The 22,146-nt window shown below is 38.7% G+C and overlaps 1 protein-coding gene across 11 annotated transcripts in view; it reads right to left on the bottom strand.

The window, feature by feature from the left end:
• Positions 1-22,146, bottom strand: part of NTRK2 (neurotrophic receptor tyrosine kinase 2) — a 193,589-nt gene that overhangs the window by 68,495 nt on the left and 102,948 nt on the right. For all 11 annotated transcript variants that reach the window (XM_087926779.1, XM_026703862.2, XM_087926781.1 and 8 more), the window contains one exon: positions 8,080-8,268. In XM_087926779.1, the coding sequence (XP_087782905.1) occupies positions 8,080-8,268 (189 nt within the window). The remainder of the gene's footprint in view (positions 1-8,079; positions 8,269-22,146) is intronic.

The following is a 22,146-nucleotide window of genomic DNA, read 5'->3' as shown; positions in this document are numbered from 1 at the left end:
CCACTGAGTGATAAAAAGAAAATTAAAGACCTCGTATCCACCTTGTAAGTAGGGGTAATCCTCAACGTACAACCACAATTGAGCCCAAAATTCCTGTTACTAAGCAAGGCAATGGTTAAGTCAGTTGCACCCCATTTTGCAACTTTTTTTGGCCACAGCTGTCAAGCAAATTGCTGCAGTCGTTAAGCAAATCATGAGGTTCTTAAATGAATCTGGTTTCCCCCATTAACTTTGCTTGTTGGAAGCCGGCTGGGAAGGTTAAAAATGGTGATCCCATTCATCCCGGGGCAATGCAACTATCATAAATACATGCAGGTTGCATGTGAAAACTGGACATAGGTCACTTTTTTTCAGGCAATAAATAAATAATTGTAAGTTGAGGACCACCTGTATTAGAAATTGGCAGCCTTTTATTATGTTTTTGTTTTGTTTAAAAAAATCCTGCTCCTGCTCCTCCATTCTGGAATAATAAAGTGGGGAGTAACAATAGAATAATTTGTTCAGATCTGTACTGTGTGAAACAATCTAATAGGTTGAATGATCCGATACACATTTCTCTTGAAATTGCAGGATCTAGATCCCATCTGAAAATGGAACATTAAACTTTAGAACTTACAGGGTTTTTTTGAACCTAACACATCGCCTTCAAATTAATCCTCAGCTCTGCTTTTCATATTCATTCTCTGAGGATCAAAGGATCTTTGTGTTGCAATAAGGGTTTGGGAACAGTGTTTGCATAACAGCGTAACAGTATTTAAATAACAGCAACATCCAACAGCTCTGTTACCTGCTTTGAATTTTGGGACATTAATTTAATTATGTCCATACATTTTTTTCTAGCATTCCAGCTCAAAAGGGTTAGAACTTGTAGACCTGGAGAACAATGATATTGCTGTCTTGTCCAAATCGTTTCTTATTTTTTTTAAAAAAAATCCAATCTGATAAAGTATTTTGGAGAAATTGAGAAATACTTTATGACCTTGTGGAGGAGGAGGAGTGGGGGAAAGGGAGGAGGAGGAGGAGAAGGAGGAGGAGTGGGTGATGGAATAGTAGTTATGAAGGATAAGGATTGGGGAAGGAAAAGGAGAAGGAGAAGGAGGAGAAGAACCAGACACCAACAGAGTATTAATAGGCTACTCATTATGTTGCCTCTGATTGTATCACTGTGGAAACAATCCTTTGGAAGCAACAACATTACTATTATAATTGAACACCAGCTTGTCAACAACAAGTCTGTTGATTCAACAATTGCTTTTATTCCAGACTCTCCTCTGGAACTCTTGCCAGAGGCAAGGAACATAATGCAAGTACAGACACTTGATTAATTACATGATCATTTAATAACAAATTAGAGAAAAGTTCAACTGATTCATGAATAGTTCTTTTAATTCACTCCTAGCGTTCTTACCTTAATGTTTCTGAGATATTTTAATCCAGAGATAATAACAACAAACACAAACACAAATCCATTAGGAATTAAAAATTAAACTGTTTTTTTTTCCCCACTGAAGCTTGCAGACTTCATTTTCTTCCTTTCAGCTGACAGTTTTGTCATTAAAGTAAAATTCCAAAGTAAATAATTGTATCAAATAATGGATATTAGAACAACTTGAATACTATGCCTAATTCTATGCATTATACTGGATCAAGCATACAAACAAAGTACACCCTATGTGCTTAACACATAAAATGGATATCTGTAGGAGTGCAGTAGAACACACAAAGGTTAGCATGAGACTAAAACCTTGGCCACACTGAATGCCAGACTCCATGAAAGTCCCTATGTATAGGCGTTATTTGTGTAGGACCGCCCCCCCCTTGGAGGAAATGAACTCAGTTCATGGGAGTGGGGGCATGGCCAGCAGGACGCACAAGCACTAGGGGCAGAGCACAGTCCTGTTCCCTTCCTCCTCTTGTTCACTGAAAGCATGAAAAGGTTCATCAGAACTGCTCTAGGGTCCATCTGAAACATATAGAAACAGTAAATATCACAGTGGCAACTGTAATAATAATGGCAATGAAATGGATTCTAGATCGATGGGTGATGTATAGGTAGTCCTCGACTTACAACTTTTCATTTAGTGGTCGTTTGAAGTTACAACGGCATTGACTTATCACCATTTTTCACAATTACGACCATTGGAGCATCCTCGTAGTCACAGGATCGAAATCCAGAGGCCTGGCAGCTGGCTCATATTTATGACGGTTGCAGTGTCCCAAGATCATGCAATCATGTTTTGTGATCTTCTGACAAACAAAATCAACGGGGAAGCCAGATCCACTTCACAACTGCATTGCTAACTTAACAACTGCACTGGTTCACTTCTTCACTGAGACGAGAAAGGTTGCAAAATGGGGGCAAACTCACTGAACAACAGTCTCGCTCAGCAATGGAAATTTTAGGCTCAATTGTGGTTGTAAGTTGAGGACTACCTGCATATATTTGATTCAACATGTTCGCCAAGAAGGACCAGAGATTTCATTTATTGGAAAATATTGGCAACTGCCACGTATTGGATGCTAGAGTAACTCTGAAAGAACGGGCTTCTTTGAGCTGAAGGAGATTATCTGGAGGAGTCACTGCCATTTACACACAATACACAATGCACAATCTGAGTAGAACAGCTTTTGCGCACAACTGAGGTGATCACTGCATTGCAAATTTCCTCAGAAATACACAATCGGTATGGAATTGCTTTGTAATTTGTGTTTCAGTTTTGGAAGTTTATTTGATTAAATTATTTAGGAATTTGAATGGAATGAATTTCTCCTCTGCCGCTGGTGCTTTTTTTTTTTTTTTGTCTGCACCGAGGACAAACATTTCAACTCCCTTAAACAAGATCAAGAAAAACCAGTTGTGGGAACAGATTTCAATGTGTAGAAATATTTACTCTGGTTGGATTAATGTAATTAAGCAATAAAATTAAAGTAATTAAAAGTTTAGAGATGAAGAGCAGGTGCTTGGATTTGTTTTTGGAAGAAATCTGGCTTGTTTTGTGATAATCCTGTACATGTTGGACAAGAGACTTTAAAAGAAGATTAGTTAAATACTTGGATCAAATTTATCTGCACAGTTCATGCCTTCCCAGCTTCTGATGTTCATTAAAAATAGTCATTCTTTGGAGGGGGAAAGGGAAGGGAAGAAGGGAAGAGAAGAGAAAAGGAAAGAGGAAGGGGAAGGGGAAGGGAGGGGGGAAGGAAAGGAAAGAGAAGGAAAGGAAAGGAAAGGAAAGGACAGGACAGGACAGGACAGGAAAGGAAAGGAAAGGAAAGGAAAGGAAAGGAAAGGAAAGGAAAGGAAAGGAAAGGAAAGGAAAGGAAAGGAAAGGAAAGGAAAGGAAAGGAAAGGAAAGGAAAGGAAAGGAAAGGAAAGGAAAGGAAAGGAAAGGAAAGGAAAGGAAAGGAAAGGAAAGGAAAGGAAAGGAAAGCACAGGACAGCACAGCACAGGACAGCACAGCACAGGACAGGAACGGAAAGGAAAGGAAAGGAAAGGAAAGGAAAGGAAAGGAAAGGAAAGGAAAGGAAAGGAAAGGAAAGGAAGAGCAAGGACCTGACTGATTACTGTTCAGGATTACATGTTGAAAAAAAATGAACGTTGATAGGGTTATCCAATGGTTTTAATGATACAATATTCCTTTTAAATGATTTTACATTTCTCCCTCTTTTGGTTTTAGTAATAGTAGTAGTAGTAAGCATATACATCAGTTTCTACATGCTTAGCAAGGACATACAAGTTCCAAATCAAGCAATAACATTGTATTTTTTAAATTATTATTTATGGGCATAGAATAAGCTGTCCTTATTATGAAGTGAGCTTATCTGGTACTCACATACCTATTTATTTCACAAACCGTTTAAGTGCTCAAAATCTGTCATGGGAAAAATACCGATACAGCTTTTGTAATTTGTTCTGTTTCCAGTGTAATGTATTTTGTGGGTTAGGATTTTTAACACAATTGAAATAGGCAAAATATTCATTTCTACAAGAACATCAACTACTGTAACACCCATTGATTATGTGAACTAACACTGTTACTGAATGTTGGGGATCCACTGACATTGCTTAGAGTTAGGTTGGTGCAACTTAGCAGCATCCACCAGGGTGGTCAAAACAGGAACAATGCCAGTTGGGGCACTCCAATCCAATCCTTTGGGACGTACATTGATTTACACAAATATACAAAAGGGCAGAGCTTCAGTTGTGTTTCAAAACAACCATCTTGCCTGTTTTGAGCTGCAGTTGCCAGTGATTCAATTTTTCTTGGAAATATAAGCACATCTGTAACATCTCTACCAGCATGGGGGTGATTGTAAAATTATACTGTACAGTTCAATAAATGTTTCATTTTTATTTTATGAACGTGTAAATTTTAGTGGAATGTCGGTAAAATCTAGGTTACTGTTTAGACTGGAGATTCGATGTGCATAAACCCATGTGAGCACATTTGGGGTGGAAGTGGACTTTGGTTACACTTGTGGCCTATTGCCCCAAATGGGGCAAACTTATCAGTATTGTTCATACCATTATTAGGAAACGATGCAAAGACGATGGGCATGACTGAGGCTATAATTTATCCTTTATTAATATTTGAAAATCTTGGGCAACCAAGATTGTGGGATGGGTCCACAAATCTATGACCCAATTATGTGAAGAACATGCCTTTTCAGCTAGGGTTCAGATGTGAAACATAGACTGAAACAGCACTGGACATTTGGGTATGTATCTTTATTAAGATGGTGATCAAAAACTATCTTCCTCTTCCTATTACACCCAGGGGTGAGCTTCAAAAATTTTAGAAACTAGTTCTCTGCCTGGTTGCTGGGTGGCCGTGGCCATGGTGGGTGTGGCCTAGTCAGCCTCCTGCACCATGGTGGGGGGCATTTTCACCTTCCTCGGGCTCCAGAGGTTTTTCTGGAGCCTCCGGGAGGGCAAAAACAGCTCCCTGGGCTCTGGAGGCCCTCTGGAAGCTGGAAACAGGCCCTCCCCAAGCTTCCTCATGGGCCCTGCACTTACAAAATGGGCTGCGTGGTGGCTCCTGGGAGGGGTGGGATGGGGCGGGGTGGGCAGGGCAGGACCAGCCAGTGGTGGGATTTGCTGTTTCACTGAACTGGCCATAAAACAACCATAAAATTAGCTACCGGTTCACCCAAACCAGGGAGAACCGGTAGCAGCCTAACCCTGCTTACACCTCTTGGCTGTGTTCAGGACCATTGGCCATGCTGTTGTCCTGGTGAAGGATGGGACGAGAGATATTCTTTTGCTCCTTCCTGATCGGACAGTTGTAGCCATCATTTATTAAGGAGCAGCAGTTCAGACCTTGACTCCTTGAGTGCTCTCCCAAAGCTAATTAAATTCTACATGGGTTCTTGCATTGGGAGAAGTCATTATCTGGTTTCTAGAGAAGTTGTGAGGGACTAGATGGAACACAGCTAAATCGGAAGCCTCCAGCAAAGTTAATGGAATGAAAAACCAAATTAAAAAAAAAAGATATGGAATGAACTCGAAGAGATACAACGCATGGAAATGATAGTGGGATGACATTCCTCTGAACGCTGCAAAATGCTTGTGGCCAAAAAGAAAAAAAAAGTGGATGAAAAGTAAAGCAGAAATGCTGTGAAAAATGTTGAAAAATGACCAGGGTACAAGTAAAGATGGAAAACATTAAAATACAGATGTGGTTTGCTTAGCAACTTTAAGACTATGCTGTCTGGAGAATTCTGGGATTTGAAGTACACAATTCTTAAACTTGCCAAGTTTGGAGACCTCTGGCTTACAGAATGGCAGTGCAACTCATTTCAAGTGCGTACAAAGGTAGCCTTTGTTCCTGACAACTGGAAGGAAGTTATGACTCGTCTCCTATACAAAATGAGGGTAACTTGTGTAAATGTCACAACTACAGGGGAAATTAGTTTGTTGACTTGCCAAGTGTGCCTGGAAATGTGTTTAGCAGAATTCTGTCCATATAGGTGACCGTGAGCAAAATCTGGAAAACCATGATGGATTGGTTTTTCTCTTCCACAGGACCCTGTGAATTGTATAGATGTGACAAGCGTTTTACTTTTGTTGATTTATAGAATATGTGTGATAAAGTTGAGCAGGCTTAAACTATGGAATGTTTTATGCAAATATGGAGCTGAAGGTTAGATCCTGAATGCATTAAGAGCATTATGTGCTGGAAGTAAAGGATGTATGACAATAAACAGGATGCTTAGCAAACGTGCAGCACTGAGTAAGGATTAAGGCAAGGATATACAGTATAATGTTCCCATGGTTGTTTAAATGTATTTCAAATGTATTTGTGGGTAAAGAAATGCTTGCAGTGATGGTAGAAATGTGCTCATTGGGGATGGGAATATTTGTGTACTTATGTATACAACATGACACAGTGTTGTTGATTGATATTTTCAACATTAGGCTGTGGGGTGGCTCTGAAAACACTTAGGTCTGAGATCATGGTGGTTGTTTTCCACAGAGAATACAGAGTGAAGAATTGTAGGTTTATAATGAACGTCAAAATAAAAAATAAAAATCCTGAGCAAGTAGATTTCATTAAAGACATGATGGAAAATTTAAAAAAATTTAAGATGTATAAATGCTGGTAGAAAGATAATAAGCGGAAGAACATGTATCAAAAAAAATTAAATTCATTACATGAATTCATGTAATTCATTATTCAGTTACATGGACATGATAGTAAATGCAGCTAGCCCTTGACTTATGATCACAATTGAGCCTGAAATTTATGTTTATTGTTTTTGCCTCATTTTACGGCCTTTCTTGCCACCGTTGTTAAATGAAGCATTGCAGCTGTTAAGTTAGTAACCTGGTTGTTAAGTGAATCTGGCTTCCCCATTGACCTTGCTTGTCAGAAGACTGCAAAAGCTGATGGCATGACCCTGAGATACTGCAGCCTGCATAAATATGAACCAGTTACCAAGTATCTGAATTTTGATTATGTAACCATGGGGGTGCTGCAATGATCTTAAGTGTGAAAAATGGTCATAAGTCACTTTTTTCAGTGCTGTTATAACTTTGAATCATCAGCAAAGGGATTGTTGTAAGTCGAGGACTTCCTGTATGTTAGGAACAACGTAAGAAGGAGGCAGATCGAATGGTCATGGCAGCCTAAAGAAGGTGTGTGTTAAAGAAGGGATAGGGTTAGAAATTAATGAGTCCTGAGTGAGTGTGCATTGAATATAAAAATGAATTGCCACTGAAGAAGACATAGGCTGTGGAGAGAACACAGGAACACAAAATAAATAGAGATGAAGAAGGGGAGACAAGAGGAAAAAGAAAGGGGAAAGGGTAGAGAGAGGTAAGAATTTGAAAGAACAAAAAAGCAAGGTCCGATTCAGTGCATGGATGTGGTGGAAGTAAATATGATTTTCCAGGGAGGAAGATATTAAAATGTATTGAGAATGCTACTCTTGTAAATAGTAATATTTTGTTTATTTTCTTATGTCATTATCATGCCTTTCTTTGGCTCACAATTTCTTATCCAGTTTCTAATAATTTAAATAATGCTGCCTATCCAAAAGGGAATAGGTGATAGAAATGTGTGTATGTCTGCTATTGGTTTTACTTCAAAGTCTATGGAGTCAACTATCCTTTTTATCCACTCAAATATTTCTGATTTCATCCGAAACGTGTGCTACAGTTTGATCACCATTTGACCTTCACTGTTCAACAGATTTGACAATCACTAAAACTTACTTCATCTGCGGAATTTGTAATTATGTTTATTAAAAAAACATATTTTAAACTTTAAAGGTCATTTTTGTTAAGCATCTGGCCAAAGAAATAAAAGTTAATTAGAATTCATATATTGGATTTATTCCATTTAAAAATGTTAACAATGGGGCAATTTTAACCACATCTAATAAAATAAGCTTTATTAAGCCCCATAGGTTGTAATTTGAAGAAACATGTTTATAGTTATATGGATAGCCCATTACTTAGCATGCATAATCAATATCAAAAAGAGGGGAATCAATCATAAATTACATGAGCTTGGGGAGACACCTATTTATCTATAGATATACATACACATAAATATATATAAATGTGTACTACTTACATGTGTCAGGCTTGAGATGACTGTTTGTAATTCCAAAATATTGAGGATTTTCAATTACAGGAATCTTCGTCATTCCAATAATTACTGCATCCGGGCCTCCCTCAGAAGAAGACGGCGTGTTGCTTCCATTAGAGATGTGATGAAGGGGACTTGCCGAATCGTCGTCATTGCTGATAACTGAAGAAGGGCCTAAAGTTAGAAACAAAGATTCCCCTGTAACTTGGCATAGTTCTTCCCTCCCTCTGCTCTCTCCTTGGCTCTCAAGAGCCCAGCACACTCAGAAATGACCCTCCATGACCTTATCTTCAGCATCACCAAGGTGGCTGTCAAAGGAACTGAGAGCACTTCTGCACAGCCGCTGGCCTCCCCTTTCAAATTTTGGGAGCAGGTTTGTCCCACCTCAGTCGTGTCCCACAGAGCCACCCAGTACTCTTTCCAGAGCTAGTGGAAAAAGAGCAAAAATAAATAAATAGCCACCAATTATTAAGCAGACCCCAAGCTCCTTATTCCCTCACCATGTTTTGGCACTGAAGAAAAAATAAGAAACTAATTAGCCATTGAGGTGGAGCAATAAAACAATCGTGACTGGGGAGGACAGGGGTGTGTGTGTGTGTGTGTGAGTGAGTGTGTGTGTGCGTGTGAAGATAGAAAAAAAGAAGCTACAAAAACCATACACAGATGGTAAATAATAACAGAAAGGAAAATAATAGTATCCGCAACCTAAGCCAATTTCATATATATCATATCTTTAAAAAAATCTAATTTAAAGACAAAAAAAAAACAATATAGCAAAAGACCAAAAAAAAATAACAATAGTCTTGACTTATGACCACAACTGAGCCCAAAATTTATGTGGCTAGGTGAGACGGCTGTAAAGTGAGTTTTGCCCCATTTAATGACCTTTCTTGCCACAATTGTTAAGTGAATCACTGCAGTTGTTAAATTAAGAACACAGTTGTTAAGTAAATCTGGCTGCCCCATTGACTTTTCTTGTCAGAAGGTCGCAAAAGGGGATCACGTGGCCCTGGGACACTACAACCATCATAAATATGAGCCAGTTGCCAAGCATCTGATTTTTGATCACATGATCATGAAGATGCTGCAATGGTCTTGTGAAAAATGGTTATAAGCCACTTTTTCAGGGCTGTTCTAATTCTGAACAGTCACTAAACAAATGTTTGTAAGTCGAGGATTACCTCTACTCTATTGTTGTAAAATATTTTGAAGGCTGTACCAAAAGGAAACATATTACACGCTGGATTCACATTTCCTGAATCCACATGGATTCACACATCTCCTTAATCCAATCCTTTATATCTGGAATAATACTTTGGTTATTGTTGTCAACATCATCATCGCCATCACTACTTTAGTAAGTTTCAGGATATAAGTTTCATAAGGTCAGAGCTGGATGGTGAAATGGCTCACACTCTTGTTAGGAAGGGAGGATGGAAAAGCCAGCAGCCATGGAGTAGGATGAGGTAGGAGTGCTCACCAGTGGAAAATTCCCTGCATTGGACTTCCATCAAATACATTACAAAAGTGCTTTCACGATATTTTGTTTTGAACTGGGCTGGTTGTTAACTGTCTCTCATTCCCAAGACCCAAGCATAGAGTACCATATGATGGCAAATCAATATAGTCCTTGTGTTAGAAGATCCTTCAAATATTCAAATTGCCCTGATTGATTCATGTCTCCATACTTTCTGACAAGGATCTTTCCCAGTCCTACTAGCAAAGTAAAGCTAAAGGACCTCCTGCAGATTTTATTCCGCTAGTCATTGTCAACTACGGGGGGAGGGGTTTCTCATCTCCATTTCAAGGCCATTGAGCCAGCACTGTCCAAAGAGATTTCCACAGTCATGTGGCCAGCTTGACATCACAGAGCACTGTTACCTTCCCACCGAAGGGATATCTCTTTATCTACTCACATCTGCATGTTTTTGAACTGCTAGGTTGGCAGAAACTGAGGCTAGGATGGGAGTTTACACAGTCATGTGGTGCTTGGGTCTCAAACCTGGACTTCTGGCTTTCCAGCCAACAAGCCCAACATCTTAACTGCTGAGCCACACCAGGCTGCTCAATTGACAAGGCGGGACTTTCTAAATGGAAACATGTACTTTCCCCGAAACAGTTCTTTTCTATTTTTAGGTGTTGATGATAACACAACAAGCTGACAACAACGGGTACTTATAATTAAACCCATGTACCACTTTTCCTCATGTGACTATTGTACAATAAGGTAGACCAGGGATGTCCAACATTACCAACTTTAAAATTTGTGGACCTCAGCTCCTAAAGTTCCCCAGCCAGCATGAACTCTGGGAGTTAAAATTCACTCGTCTTGTTGGACACCCCAATGTAGGCTGTGAACTATTTGAAGTGGAACATATTGCAGAAAAATAGGAGACCAACATCTCAAAGTACAAGAATGGACTGAATACGAAAAGGATGTTAGCTTTTTTTTCTCCCTGTCCCTACAGGCTCACAAATTCCCACAGGAATTTCTACAGCCCTTCAAAGTTTTGGGACTGCAGGGGGAATGTGGAATTTGTTTCTTGGATACCACTGGCTTTCTCCCAAATTTTGAGTAAGCATAAAGAAAAATAGCAGGCACGCACATGCAACATATACATATACAGACAAATTACATGGGAGACGGAGTAATTATTTAAATTAAAATATACAGCTAAATAAAAATGTCTCAAACAGGTGCTGAAAGTTGGTATAACATAGAAAGACATTCCAAAGCTGAAACAACATCATTGGGAAAAAATATTTTGCTTTGTGAAAACATATTGCACTTTCTATGGGAAGACTTCTTGAAAGAATCCCTCAGCCAAAAGTCTTGTTCTCCTTAAGGTCAGCAAGATCTTGTATGTCTTTCCCCAAGATTCATTCTATATGAGACCACTAATAATATATTTCTAAGACTTCCCATAAGAGGAGGAATGCTTATTTATTTAACTCAGAACATTGCAAAAATGAGGGCTCCTTGAAGACTTAAAATAAAACATAGTGGAATTTTAAATGTCATTAATATCAGAACAGAAAATCAATGTTGAGTTATAATTTTCAGATCTAAACATTCAGTGCTTCCCGATCACAATAATCCAGATGTAATCCTCATTAATCCCATTAAATTAAGACCCTTTCTCATATCACAAAGCCTTTATTCATGTTAATACCATAGTTTCTATAAATATTCAAGGATTAATTATGCTCAGGAAAAGAAAAAAAATGCTCCTAAATAATTTAAACCCTCTAGGAAAAGCTTTGCACTGGGCATTCTGCATCTCAGTGCCAATAATACATAACATAATAATACAATACATAGGATGGAGGGGGAAAATCAAAGAAATTGAAATTATTTTTTCCTATGTTATCTTGTCTTCAAGTAATTTTTGACACTGAAACTAGATATTTTCAAAGTTGCAATGACACTGGCCTCCCCGACGTATGTGGCATCTCTGATGCACACCCACACATCCTTTACAGCCCACATGGTACCACACACCACATACCACTCCTGACTCATAGCACCACACATCTCCTTGGTCCCTTTCCCATCTGGCAGCAACCACTTATCTGCCTGCTGGCTTGGACTTGCAACTTCCTGCTCACTACCCCACTGTCTTTCTCCTTGCAAGCTTCGCACAAGTGAAAGAAGGATTTCTGATGCTTCCTGCCAGCGTCCTATAAAGAAACTCAATGGGGAAGCCACCGGGAAGTCAGGAGTCGCTCTCACTCCCTCTGCTTTTTTGCCTAACCTTGGTAATTCTGTTTCTCTGTTTAGGTAAGGAATTGATGACCCAATAGGGATCAGGTTTTCTAGTGTCATGCTAAAGGCCAGGTTGAAATTAAATTCAGCTTCTGATGATTTCATACCATATAACTTTTTTGGCAATATTATAGAACCCACTCTATGTTCATCTCTTCCAGGATTTTATTTTTTAAGTTTGCCAATCAAGCTATTAACCTGAAGTTTTCTGCTTGTCTTATCTATTGCCAAGTACTAATCAGATCTGACTCTACTTATCTTCCAAAACAAGGGTGGGCAGTTGCTGCTATTTTAAGATAATGATTGTAGCTCAGTAAAACAAAATTATATAATAAAAATAACACTTTAAAAGATACTTTATTTGCTCAATCTCATCATGCCTTCACTGGATAGAATTATAAGTTAGGCATTGAGGCAAGACATAAAATAAATCCAGTAAAACATGTGGATAATCATGTGCAAAATTATCAACTCTATCTGAATAATTGCACCTTGCAGCTTATATATCATCCCTTTCTTAATGGTTTTCTGCAGAAATCCTTTGGGATAGTTTATCAAAGAGTGAGAGACTAACCAAAAGTCACATAGTGAGCTTCCATAGACAAGGAGAGGTCCACCACCTACATCAGATTGGGCAAGGAAGCCAAACTGACTACCTCTGTCACCATTAGTGGTTACTATTACATTGTTATCATATCTATTGACCAGTACTTGTTTGATTTCTATATCATGAATCTTGTGTCCTGTATTCATAAAAAAGTATGAATGGACATTTATCAAAGATGGAATACATTAAACTCAACCAAAGTAGGTCACAGAGGAGTTAAAATTTAATCTTTTAGATTTGAGCTAATGGAACATGTAGAAACTATCAGAATAAAGTTCTCCTACTTAACAGCAGGCAGTTCTCAATGTAACAGTGGTACTTAAAACAAGAATAAGTTCCCATGTGAACTGAGTAAGTGGAAAACACTTATTGGGACTGGCCAATGTTGCCAGAAGTTATAAACATGGATGACAACTGTAGAGATTTAGAGCCATCACAGAGAGTGAGTTATTCTGGAATTCAGACCTAGACAGATTTGATAGTCATTGAGTGGTGTACATGTGTTTGAGAAAAAGAGAGAGCTACAGAAGTTTGTACTTCAGAAAGAGAACAAAAGAGATTGTGAGAAAGCATTCGTTTTTACATGTCCTCAATCCCTGGATGAATTATAACAAATAGAACTGGCGATGTTGTCTCTTTATAAGATATGCAAGGACATCTGATAAGATACTGTAAGGGAATATTCACTATTTCTTGCCCAAATGAATGTTCCTAATGTGATACAACAATTAAGTGAATTACTGCAGTCGTTTAAATGAATTCAATGGCCATTAAGAAAATCTGCTCCTCCCATTGATTTTGCTTGTCGACAGCCAGCTGGGAAGGTTACAAATGGTGATTTCATGAACATGTGACCATGAGGAGGCCGCAACGGTCATTAAGTGTGAAAGCTGGTCATATGTCACTTTTTTCAGTGCTATTGTAAACTTCGAACTAAACGAATGGTTGCAAGTCAAGGACTACCTGTGTGCCTTTCAGAACAAAAATATACATAGCACCTATCAAATAGGCCTGAAGAAGGCCCAGGTATTAAATTTGAAACCAACAAGCCTACAAAGAGTAGCGTTTACATCTTACAAGATGACAAAACACTTCAATAACATGAGATTTTAGGCTTAAGATTTTAGGCTTACAGCATGAGATCTGGTGAAAGCTCATGTGAATTTGATGACATACAGCAGAGGTCTCCAAACTCAGCAACTTTAAGACACATGGATTTCAAGCTGGCTGAAGAATTCTGGGAATTGAAGTCCACAAGTCTTAAAGTTGCCGAGTTTGGGGACCCCTAACATACAGGGAAATTGCGAATCTTGCCTGTTTTAGAGTAGAAGGGTGCCTGAGGGGAGAAAAGGTTTCCAAGCTTGTATAATTCAGCATGGCTCTACAGCAAGCAGGGGACAGCAGCTGGCTGATCTTGTCTAGGCAGGATCAGCTCAAGTTAGCACTCAGAGGGATATCCTGAAGGGAATCTCAGGGCTGTACCCTAGACTGGAAAGCTTAAAATAAAAACGTCTTAGAAGAAGACCGTGGCAAAACACTGCCATGAAAACGGCATACAGGTAGTCCTCCACTTCCAGCCACCCGTGAGCCCAACCTAATTTATGTTGTTATATGAGAAATTTGTGAAATGATTTTTTTGCTCCATTTTGTGCCTTTACTCGCCACGTTTGTTAAGCGAATCCGTGCAGTTCTTCAATTAGTAACATCATTGTGAAGTGAATCTGGCTTTCCCCGTTGATGTTGCTCGTCAGAATCACGTGACTCTGGGACCCTGCAACAGTCATAAACGTGAGGCCGTCGTCAAGCATCCGAATGTATATCACCTAACCATGGGGATGCTGCAATGGTCATGTGTGAAAAATGGTCACAAAAATGAAAAAAAAGTCATTTTTCAGTCCCATTATAACTTTGAGTGGGTCACTAAATGAACTGTTGTAAGTCAAGAACTACCTGTCATGGTAGTTGGTAGTTCTACATGGTAACTCCATGTAATTTCCAAGAATTGAGTCTCAGCTCAAGAGCATCCTTAACTTATTTTTCTCCTAAATAATAAACTGTACAAGACTCAACCTCACCTTGTGTTTCCTTGACACAGAGTTCTGATACCAAGGATTAGGTGATTTTATGTTCCCATGTGTACTGTCTAGGGAAAGTACGGCACTGATAATAAAGGAGGTTTATATGGGCTCAAGCTATAATTATATAAGTGGAAAATCTTCAGACAAAGGCCCTATTGTCTTTCAAGGTTTCACAAGAAGAGAAAAGAAATCCTGGGATAATGCAAGAATGGAATACATTTTCAGACACCTTTGCAGTACCTGCAGGGTGTTTTTTGTGCCTGTTATCTTTGTGATGCAATGGATGGCAAGACTCTGTGTGCCAGGAGATTGCTAAATATTCATCCATTTAAAGCTTAATTTGTCAGTACGCTTGACAAGTGAGTAAACTGTCACACACACTGTTTTAATGCTTGCTTATTTCACAGACAAGCTATTAGGCAAAAGACTACATCCCAATTTACTCAATGCAAGGTTGAAATTACACCACAATCAAAGGCAAATGCTATGAGGCCAAAATTTAGTTGAACAATCACATTTATAAGTGGAACTTCAAGAACACACAACAACTTTCCAGAGAAAATGTGAAAATACTCAATTTGGACTGAAACCAGGATCCACTGCTGGACTAGATCTCTGAAATGTACAGCAGGGATCTCCAGGCAAAGGTTTTTACTTTACCCAAATCCTGAAATGCCACTATGTCAGGCTCAAATGGAGGCCAGATAATTGTCATAACAAATAGAATATCAGAGTTGAAATGGACCTTTGGAGGTCTTCTGGTCCAATCCCCTGCTCAAGTAGGTAGCCCTATACCATTTCAGACAAGTCTCTTCTTAAAAACCTCCAGTGATAAGAGCACCCACAACTTCTGAAGGCAAGCTGTTCCACTGGTTGATAGTTCTCACTATCAAGAAATTTCTCCTTAGTTCTAGGTTGGATCTCTCTTTGATTAGTTTCCATCCGTTGTTTCTTGTCCTGCCCTCTGGTGCTTTTGTCAATAGGTTGATCCCCTTTCTTTGTGGCAACTTTTCAAATGTTGGAACACTGCTATCATGTCTCCCCTGGTCCTTATTTCACTAGATGTGCTATGCAAATCCTGCAACTGTTGATCATATGTTTTAGTCAGTGGTGGGATTCAATTTTTTTTTACTACCGGTGTCAGCATTCCAGCAAATCTCCATTCCAATCAGTAACTCCAAGACAAACATATCTCAAAAGTACCTTTATTAGAGTAGCACCTGGCACATCTGTGGAAACCTGAATCTAAAGTTTTGCGTTAAGGGCATTGCATTAACCCCTGGTTGTAATTTTTTATTATCTCTTTTAGGAGGTGAATTTTTCAAGGGGGGATGCCTATCAGCTTTGAAATCACCCTCCTTCCATTCTCTCAGGCTATGTGGCAGCGTGGAATATGGCTTCCAAATCTGACAACCAGTTCTGTGGGTGTGGCTTGGTGGATGTGAAAGGTAAAGGATACTGTAAAATCTCCAGTCAAAGGTGGTATTTGCCAGTTCTCTGAGCTACTCAAAATTTCTGCTACCAATTCTCCAAAATTGGTCAGAACCTGCTGAATACCACCTATGGTTTTAGTCTCCAGGCCCCTAATCATCTTTGTTGCTCTTCTCTGCACTTTTTCCAGAGTCACGTCTTTTTTATAATGTGGTGACCAAAACTGTTTGCTGTATTCCAGGTGTGGTCTTACTAAGGCTTTGTAAAGTAGTACTAGTACTTTGTGTAATCTTGATTCTATCCCTCTGTTAATGCATCCTAGGATTGCATTGGCATTTTTTGGCTGGCTCATATTTAAATGATTGTCCACTAGGACAGTTACTATTATTGAGCCAGATTTCACCTGATCTGTACCTGTACTTTTGGCTTTTCTTTCCTAAGTGTAAAATCTTACCTTTATCTACCTTAAATTTCATATTGTTGGATAGGGCCCAGTGTTCACTTCTGTTGAGATCCATTTCGATCTTGAGACTATCTTCTGTGGGGGTTGGCTATTCCTGCCAGTTTAGTGTCATCAGCAGATTTGATTAGTTCTTCTTGTATTCCCTCTTCTAAATTGTTTGGATGAATGAAAGGAATGATGAATGAATAAGTGAATTGTTTAGACGAATGAAAGGAACTATTGATCTTATTGATTTAGCTTTCACCAATGCAGTTTTGGCTTATGCTCAAAAAATTTAAAAAGAAACAGCAACCCACTCACCCCACCATCTAATAGTGACCATATTTTATCAGGGGTGGAGGGTAGGAAGGGTAGGAGACTAAACTAAGACTAAAATAACAAACAAACCAATCACCCTTAAAACACCAAAGGTTTTGTGAAAGCAGAAATGTCTTCTTGGTATGTTCATCCAATTTTTTTTTAAAGATAACAACCCTTTGCTATGTTGACAAGATGGCAGCCTGAGTCAGATAAGAATTAATACTCTGTCATGAAGAGAAATCAGAAAATAAGAGAAAATAAATAGTTCAGGATAGAGATTTTTTTCCTCTGAGACAATCAACATGTCAGAATTGTGCCTCTCTGTGTGTATGTGCCTCACAGGTGTTTTAGCCTGGAGCTTAACTGGAATTTTTAAAATCAGAAGCTACATTTCTGAAAAGGCACAGATTGTGACTAGTCTCTTTGTAGATGTGAAGTTGTGTGGAAAGAATGCCACCTGTTACACAAGCCATCTGAAACATAGAAACAGTCCTATAATCTGGTCTCTCTTCCCAATTCATATTCCTACATACAACACTAATGCTCAGGGAAATCCACCCACAATATCTTATAATGACATTAGTGGCGTACTTCATATAGCAATAGCATTAGCACTTAGACTTATATACCTCTTCACAGTGCTTTACAGCCCTCTCTAAGAGCTGTACAGAATCACCATATTGCCCCCCAACAATCTGGGTCCTCATTTTCTCGACCTCAGAAGGATGGAAGACTCAGTCAACCTTGAGACCGTGAGAATCAAATTGCTGAATTGCTAGCAGCCAGCAGAAGTAGCTTGCAGTACTGCACTCCAACCACCACAGCTCAGTGATGAACTGCTGAGACTTCTATGGCTGCCTCTTGTCACAAGTAGCAAATCTGACCCTGAAAATCCAGCACTGCTGAATTTCTATTCTGTCATTTTCACAATGCTTCTCACCCAACACCACCAAAGAAATGTTAGAGGAACTTAATAAAAATGTGGCTGTTAAAATAGAATTGTGAGGGGTTTCCCCCCCCCTCACAAATATGGACATTAATAACGTACTTCATTTTGCTCTACATGAAGAAACTGTAGCACAGGTGGCAATACAATCACATACTGTATATGGCTACCCAAAAACAAGTGTTTAATCAAAGATGAAATCTTGCAAACCCTGAAAATCTGAAATCCTATATTGTAATGCTCTCTTTATGTATTCTTCTCCAATGTCATCTTCTAACCTTTCAGTGACAGAAAACTGATCCTCTATTTATTCTTAGTTAACTTTTGGTTTGAACTGAAATCTTGATAGAATCTGTAAACAGAATTAAGGCTTCCCTGTGGGCTAGTTTAGCAAACTGAACCATATAATTTGAATCCTCTTGACTGTGCTTTTTCTGTGTCTTTTTCCCCCTATTTTGTTTTATCAACATTTTGAGATCTTTATTTAATAAAATATTTTTATGGGCTCAAAGTGAGATGAGTACAAACAAACAATCAATCAATTAATCAATATTTCAAGACTATCAATTCACATCACACTAATAGTTTGATGTGAATTGCAGTGGCTCTTTCTGTTTTATATTTATCTTTGGATGAAAAGTTAAATAATGGAATATTTCACTTTCTATTTTCAATACTTTAAGCTTTTTGAATAACATAATTATAATCACTTTTAGGTTTTTTTTAAATTTATTTGTTAGATTTTTATTCCTCCTTTATTACTTTACAAGTAACTCCAGGCAGCAAACATACATAAGGTTCCTTCCTCCTCCTGTGTTCCCCACAATAAAAACAAGCCTGTGAGTAGGTTTGGGCTGAAAGAGAGTGACTGATACAAAATCACCCAGCCAGCTTTCAAGCCTAACGTGGGACTAGAACTCACTGCAGAGAATGTAGTCTGAATTCCCAGAAGGGAGACGTTGTATTCCAGAGAACCAAGAGGCAGTGAGGTTTAGATAGTATAGTTGGAAGAAAGAGGGTCAAGATAGATTCCCTAGAAATTATCAGAGTTTATCTTTGATGAGGCAAGTATATGCTTTACTTTGGCATCTCTCTATGAATAGCAGATCCCCCCCACTTATCCTACTCCGTCCCTCCCTCCCTCCCTATATTTAGTTATAATTTGTAAGTTGTATTTTTATAGAGAATGGAATGGAATGGAATAAGCTTTGCTGTCACTTTATGTGTACACTAATCAGCATATATTAAAATGAAATTTCATTGCATTCAGCTCTTAAAGGATAAACCATTATGCATATACCAGTGGTGGCATTCAGCCGGTTTGCACCGGTTCAGGTGAACTGGTAGCAAGGATTTGACATGGATCACCAAACCGGTAGTAAGTTCTGGATGGCCATGCCCCCAACCCGGTCGCCCGGTTGCCACTGGCTCACTTGCCCCGACTGCCCAATGCTCACTCACCTGGCCCGCCTGACGTTCTCCCCTTAAGGTATTTTTCCCCTCCTGACAATCAAGCTGTTCATACGATCAACTGTGCTGGGATTCCCCTTCCTGAGCCTCAGAGGAGCCTTCTGGGAGAAAAAACGCTCTCCCAGGAGGCTTGCCTAAAGCCCAGAAGGCCCCAAAATGGAGTGGGGGGTGCTATGTTCCCCCTCCAGGCTCTGTTTTTTCCTTCCTGAGCCCCAGGGGAGCCTTCTGGGAGCAAAAATACCCCCCTAGAGGCTCCTCTGAGGCCAGGAAGGCTCCAAAATGGAGCGAGGGGGTGCTGCATGCCCCTTCTATGCTTCATTTTTTTTTCTTCCTGAGCCCCAGGAGAGTCTTCTGGGAGCAAAAACCCCCCCCCCGGGAGGCTTGCCTGAGGCCCAGAAGGCTGACAAAACAGGTGGGAGGATGGCTGCAAAAAAGCAAAAACAAAAAGCCATGCAAACCCAGTCACACGGCCACTCCCACAAAGCCACACCCACAGAACCAGTAGTAACAACATTTGAATCCTACCACTGGCATATACCCCTATGCATACACATATATGAGACAGAGAAACATCAGTCTAGTTTGAATGTGTACATATACATGGCAAAAAAAGAAGCCTGCGAATTTACGAGATGGATGGCCTAAGAAAAAAAGCTGTTATGGAATCTAGTAGTGCTGCTATAGACACTTCAAAACCTCCTCCCGGGGGAGCAACAGAAACAGACGGTGAAGTGTGCATATGAGGTTTCTAACAATGCTTCGAGGTCTAAGCACATAGCGCTTATTCAGCAGTATCCTGAATAACATGCAGTGGGCTTCCTATCATCTCAGCTGTCCTTATCACTCTCTGTATTGCAGTTAGATATATGTGTCTGTATGGTTTTATTGCTTTTACTCTTGTTAATCTGCCCAGAGTTACCTCATGGCAATATGGGTGGAAAATAATGAAATAAAATAAAAATCAAATCATGAAAAAATACCACCGCATTTCATATCAAAGTAGCAATTAAGTGGCAATAGTTTCAGTCTGAAATCAATTACTTCATATTAGAATCTCCATGGTATTATTACCTAGTAGATACATTTCTATATTGATAAAAGGAAATAAAAGATAGGGATAGTTCTCAGCATATGACAGTACTGAAGCCTGTGGCTAGAAATTGGGGATGTAAAAGGAAGGGAAGGGAAAAATAATTGGACTAAAAAGTAATTAACTTTTCCTTTTTTTTTTAATTTAAATGTAGAACAATTTTTATATCATCTTGCCCTTTTTAACTTTCTTCATATTTCAATACAGTATGTGTTTTTCTCTACTTTAAATGTCCATGTTGTAACAATAAATATGCCTTAAAAAAAGAATCTTCTCATTTCCTTTGACACCAATTATATTCATACAGGTATTGTTCTGACATTGGGCAACTGATATTGCTCATTTCTTGAAAAGCTGAGAGGACAGGTATCCCTCCTATAACTGTTTCAATACTTTCAGCAATAACTCCTCACCATATTTTTCCTATCGTCCAAAGGTTTCTGTGTATCATTGGAGAAGATATAGGCCTTGTATGTTAAAGGTACTCCTCAATTTACAACAGTTCATTCAGTGACCATTCAAAGTTACAACAGCACTAAAAAAAGTGATTTATAACCGTTCTTCAAACTTATAGCTTTTGCTATATCCTCGTGGTCATGTGATCAAAATTAAAATGATTGATAATGGCTCATATTTATGAAGGCTGCAAGTACGCATGGGTCATCTCGTCCCCCTTTGTGATTTTACTAACTTAACAACTGCAGTGATTCACTTAACAACTGTGGCAAAAAGGACGTAAATGGGGCAAAACTCATTAAACAACTGTCTCACTTAGCAACAGAAATGCTGGGCTCAGTTGTGGTCCTAAGTCAAGGACTACTGTCACATCTTGAAAAGCTGAGAGGACATAAATCCCTACTACAACTATTCCAATATTTTCAGTAATAACTCACAGCGAGGGGTTACAAATCACTCTCTTCCCTTGTTTATTTCACTTTCTTTCTGACTCCAAAAGTAATGACAAGTATTTCCTCTTCTTCCTCATTTATAGAAGTACATGAGAAGTGGGCCAAATCCACAAACCCCTTGTATATATCACCTGTGCCTACTACTGATATGATAGAATACGTGGAACTATTACAATTTTGGGGAAAAGCTCCTTCCTGTATATTTATAACTGGGAACATTTCAGATACAGTATGAGGAGAAATTTATTAGTGTATGGTAACAAAAAAAAAAGAAAGAAACTGGGAACATTTCAGATATAGTATGAGGAGAAACTTATTAGTGTATGGTAACAAAAAAAAAGGAAAGAAAATATCTGGAAGCATCCTTTATTAGATTTTAATAACATCTAGCTGATTTTATTAAAAGAACTTTGAGTGAAGATAGGATTTGTCCAACATCACCTGGAGGCTGTGACAGATACTTAAAAAATGAAGTGCTGCAAATAGCAATGTTATTATTTATTAAATATATAATACTGTTACTATTAAATTACCCAATTGACCTTAATGAAAATCAGATTTTTAAGATGGTACCAGAAATGTGCTAAGAATAAATATATGATGTTAAAAATGGAATATTTGAAAATTATTTACCCTCTTATTCTCTTGCATAAATAAAGCTGCTGTGAATTAGCAAACTTTTAAGCAATAACTGCAGGTATTACTGATAGGCAGCTGTCTTACAAGACAGAAACTTAGAAAATAGCAGTTATTTTTAATGTAGTAGAAATGATCATAAATCACACATTTGGTATTTACAAAGGGAAATTCTGTAATCTCTGTATTTAAAAAGATTTTTCTTCAGTTGCATTATTATCCTAGAAATAAGGCAGTCCTAGCTGATGTTCTGCCTTAGAAATTTCTTAGAAATAGTGACAATGCTGACAAACATGAGGCAGGGTCATGTTAATAACTAAATATGGTAGTAACAGTGTTGACTAGTTTTTATTCTCA

The sequence above is a fragment of the Pseudonaja textilis genome, chromosome 2 (assembly GCF_049901715.1).
Source record: "Pseudonaja textilis isolate UNSWEBS1 chromosome 2, rPseTex1.2, whole genome shotgun sequence".
Taxonomy (NCBI): domain Eukaryota; kingdom Metazoa; phylum Chordata; class Lepidosauria; order Squamata; family Elapidae; genus Pseudonaja; species Pseudonaja textilis.
The sequence above is the reverse complement of the archived record's forward strand: the minus strand, read 5'-3'. Positions and strand labels throughout refer to the sequence as shown.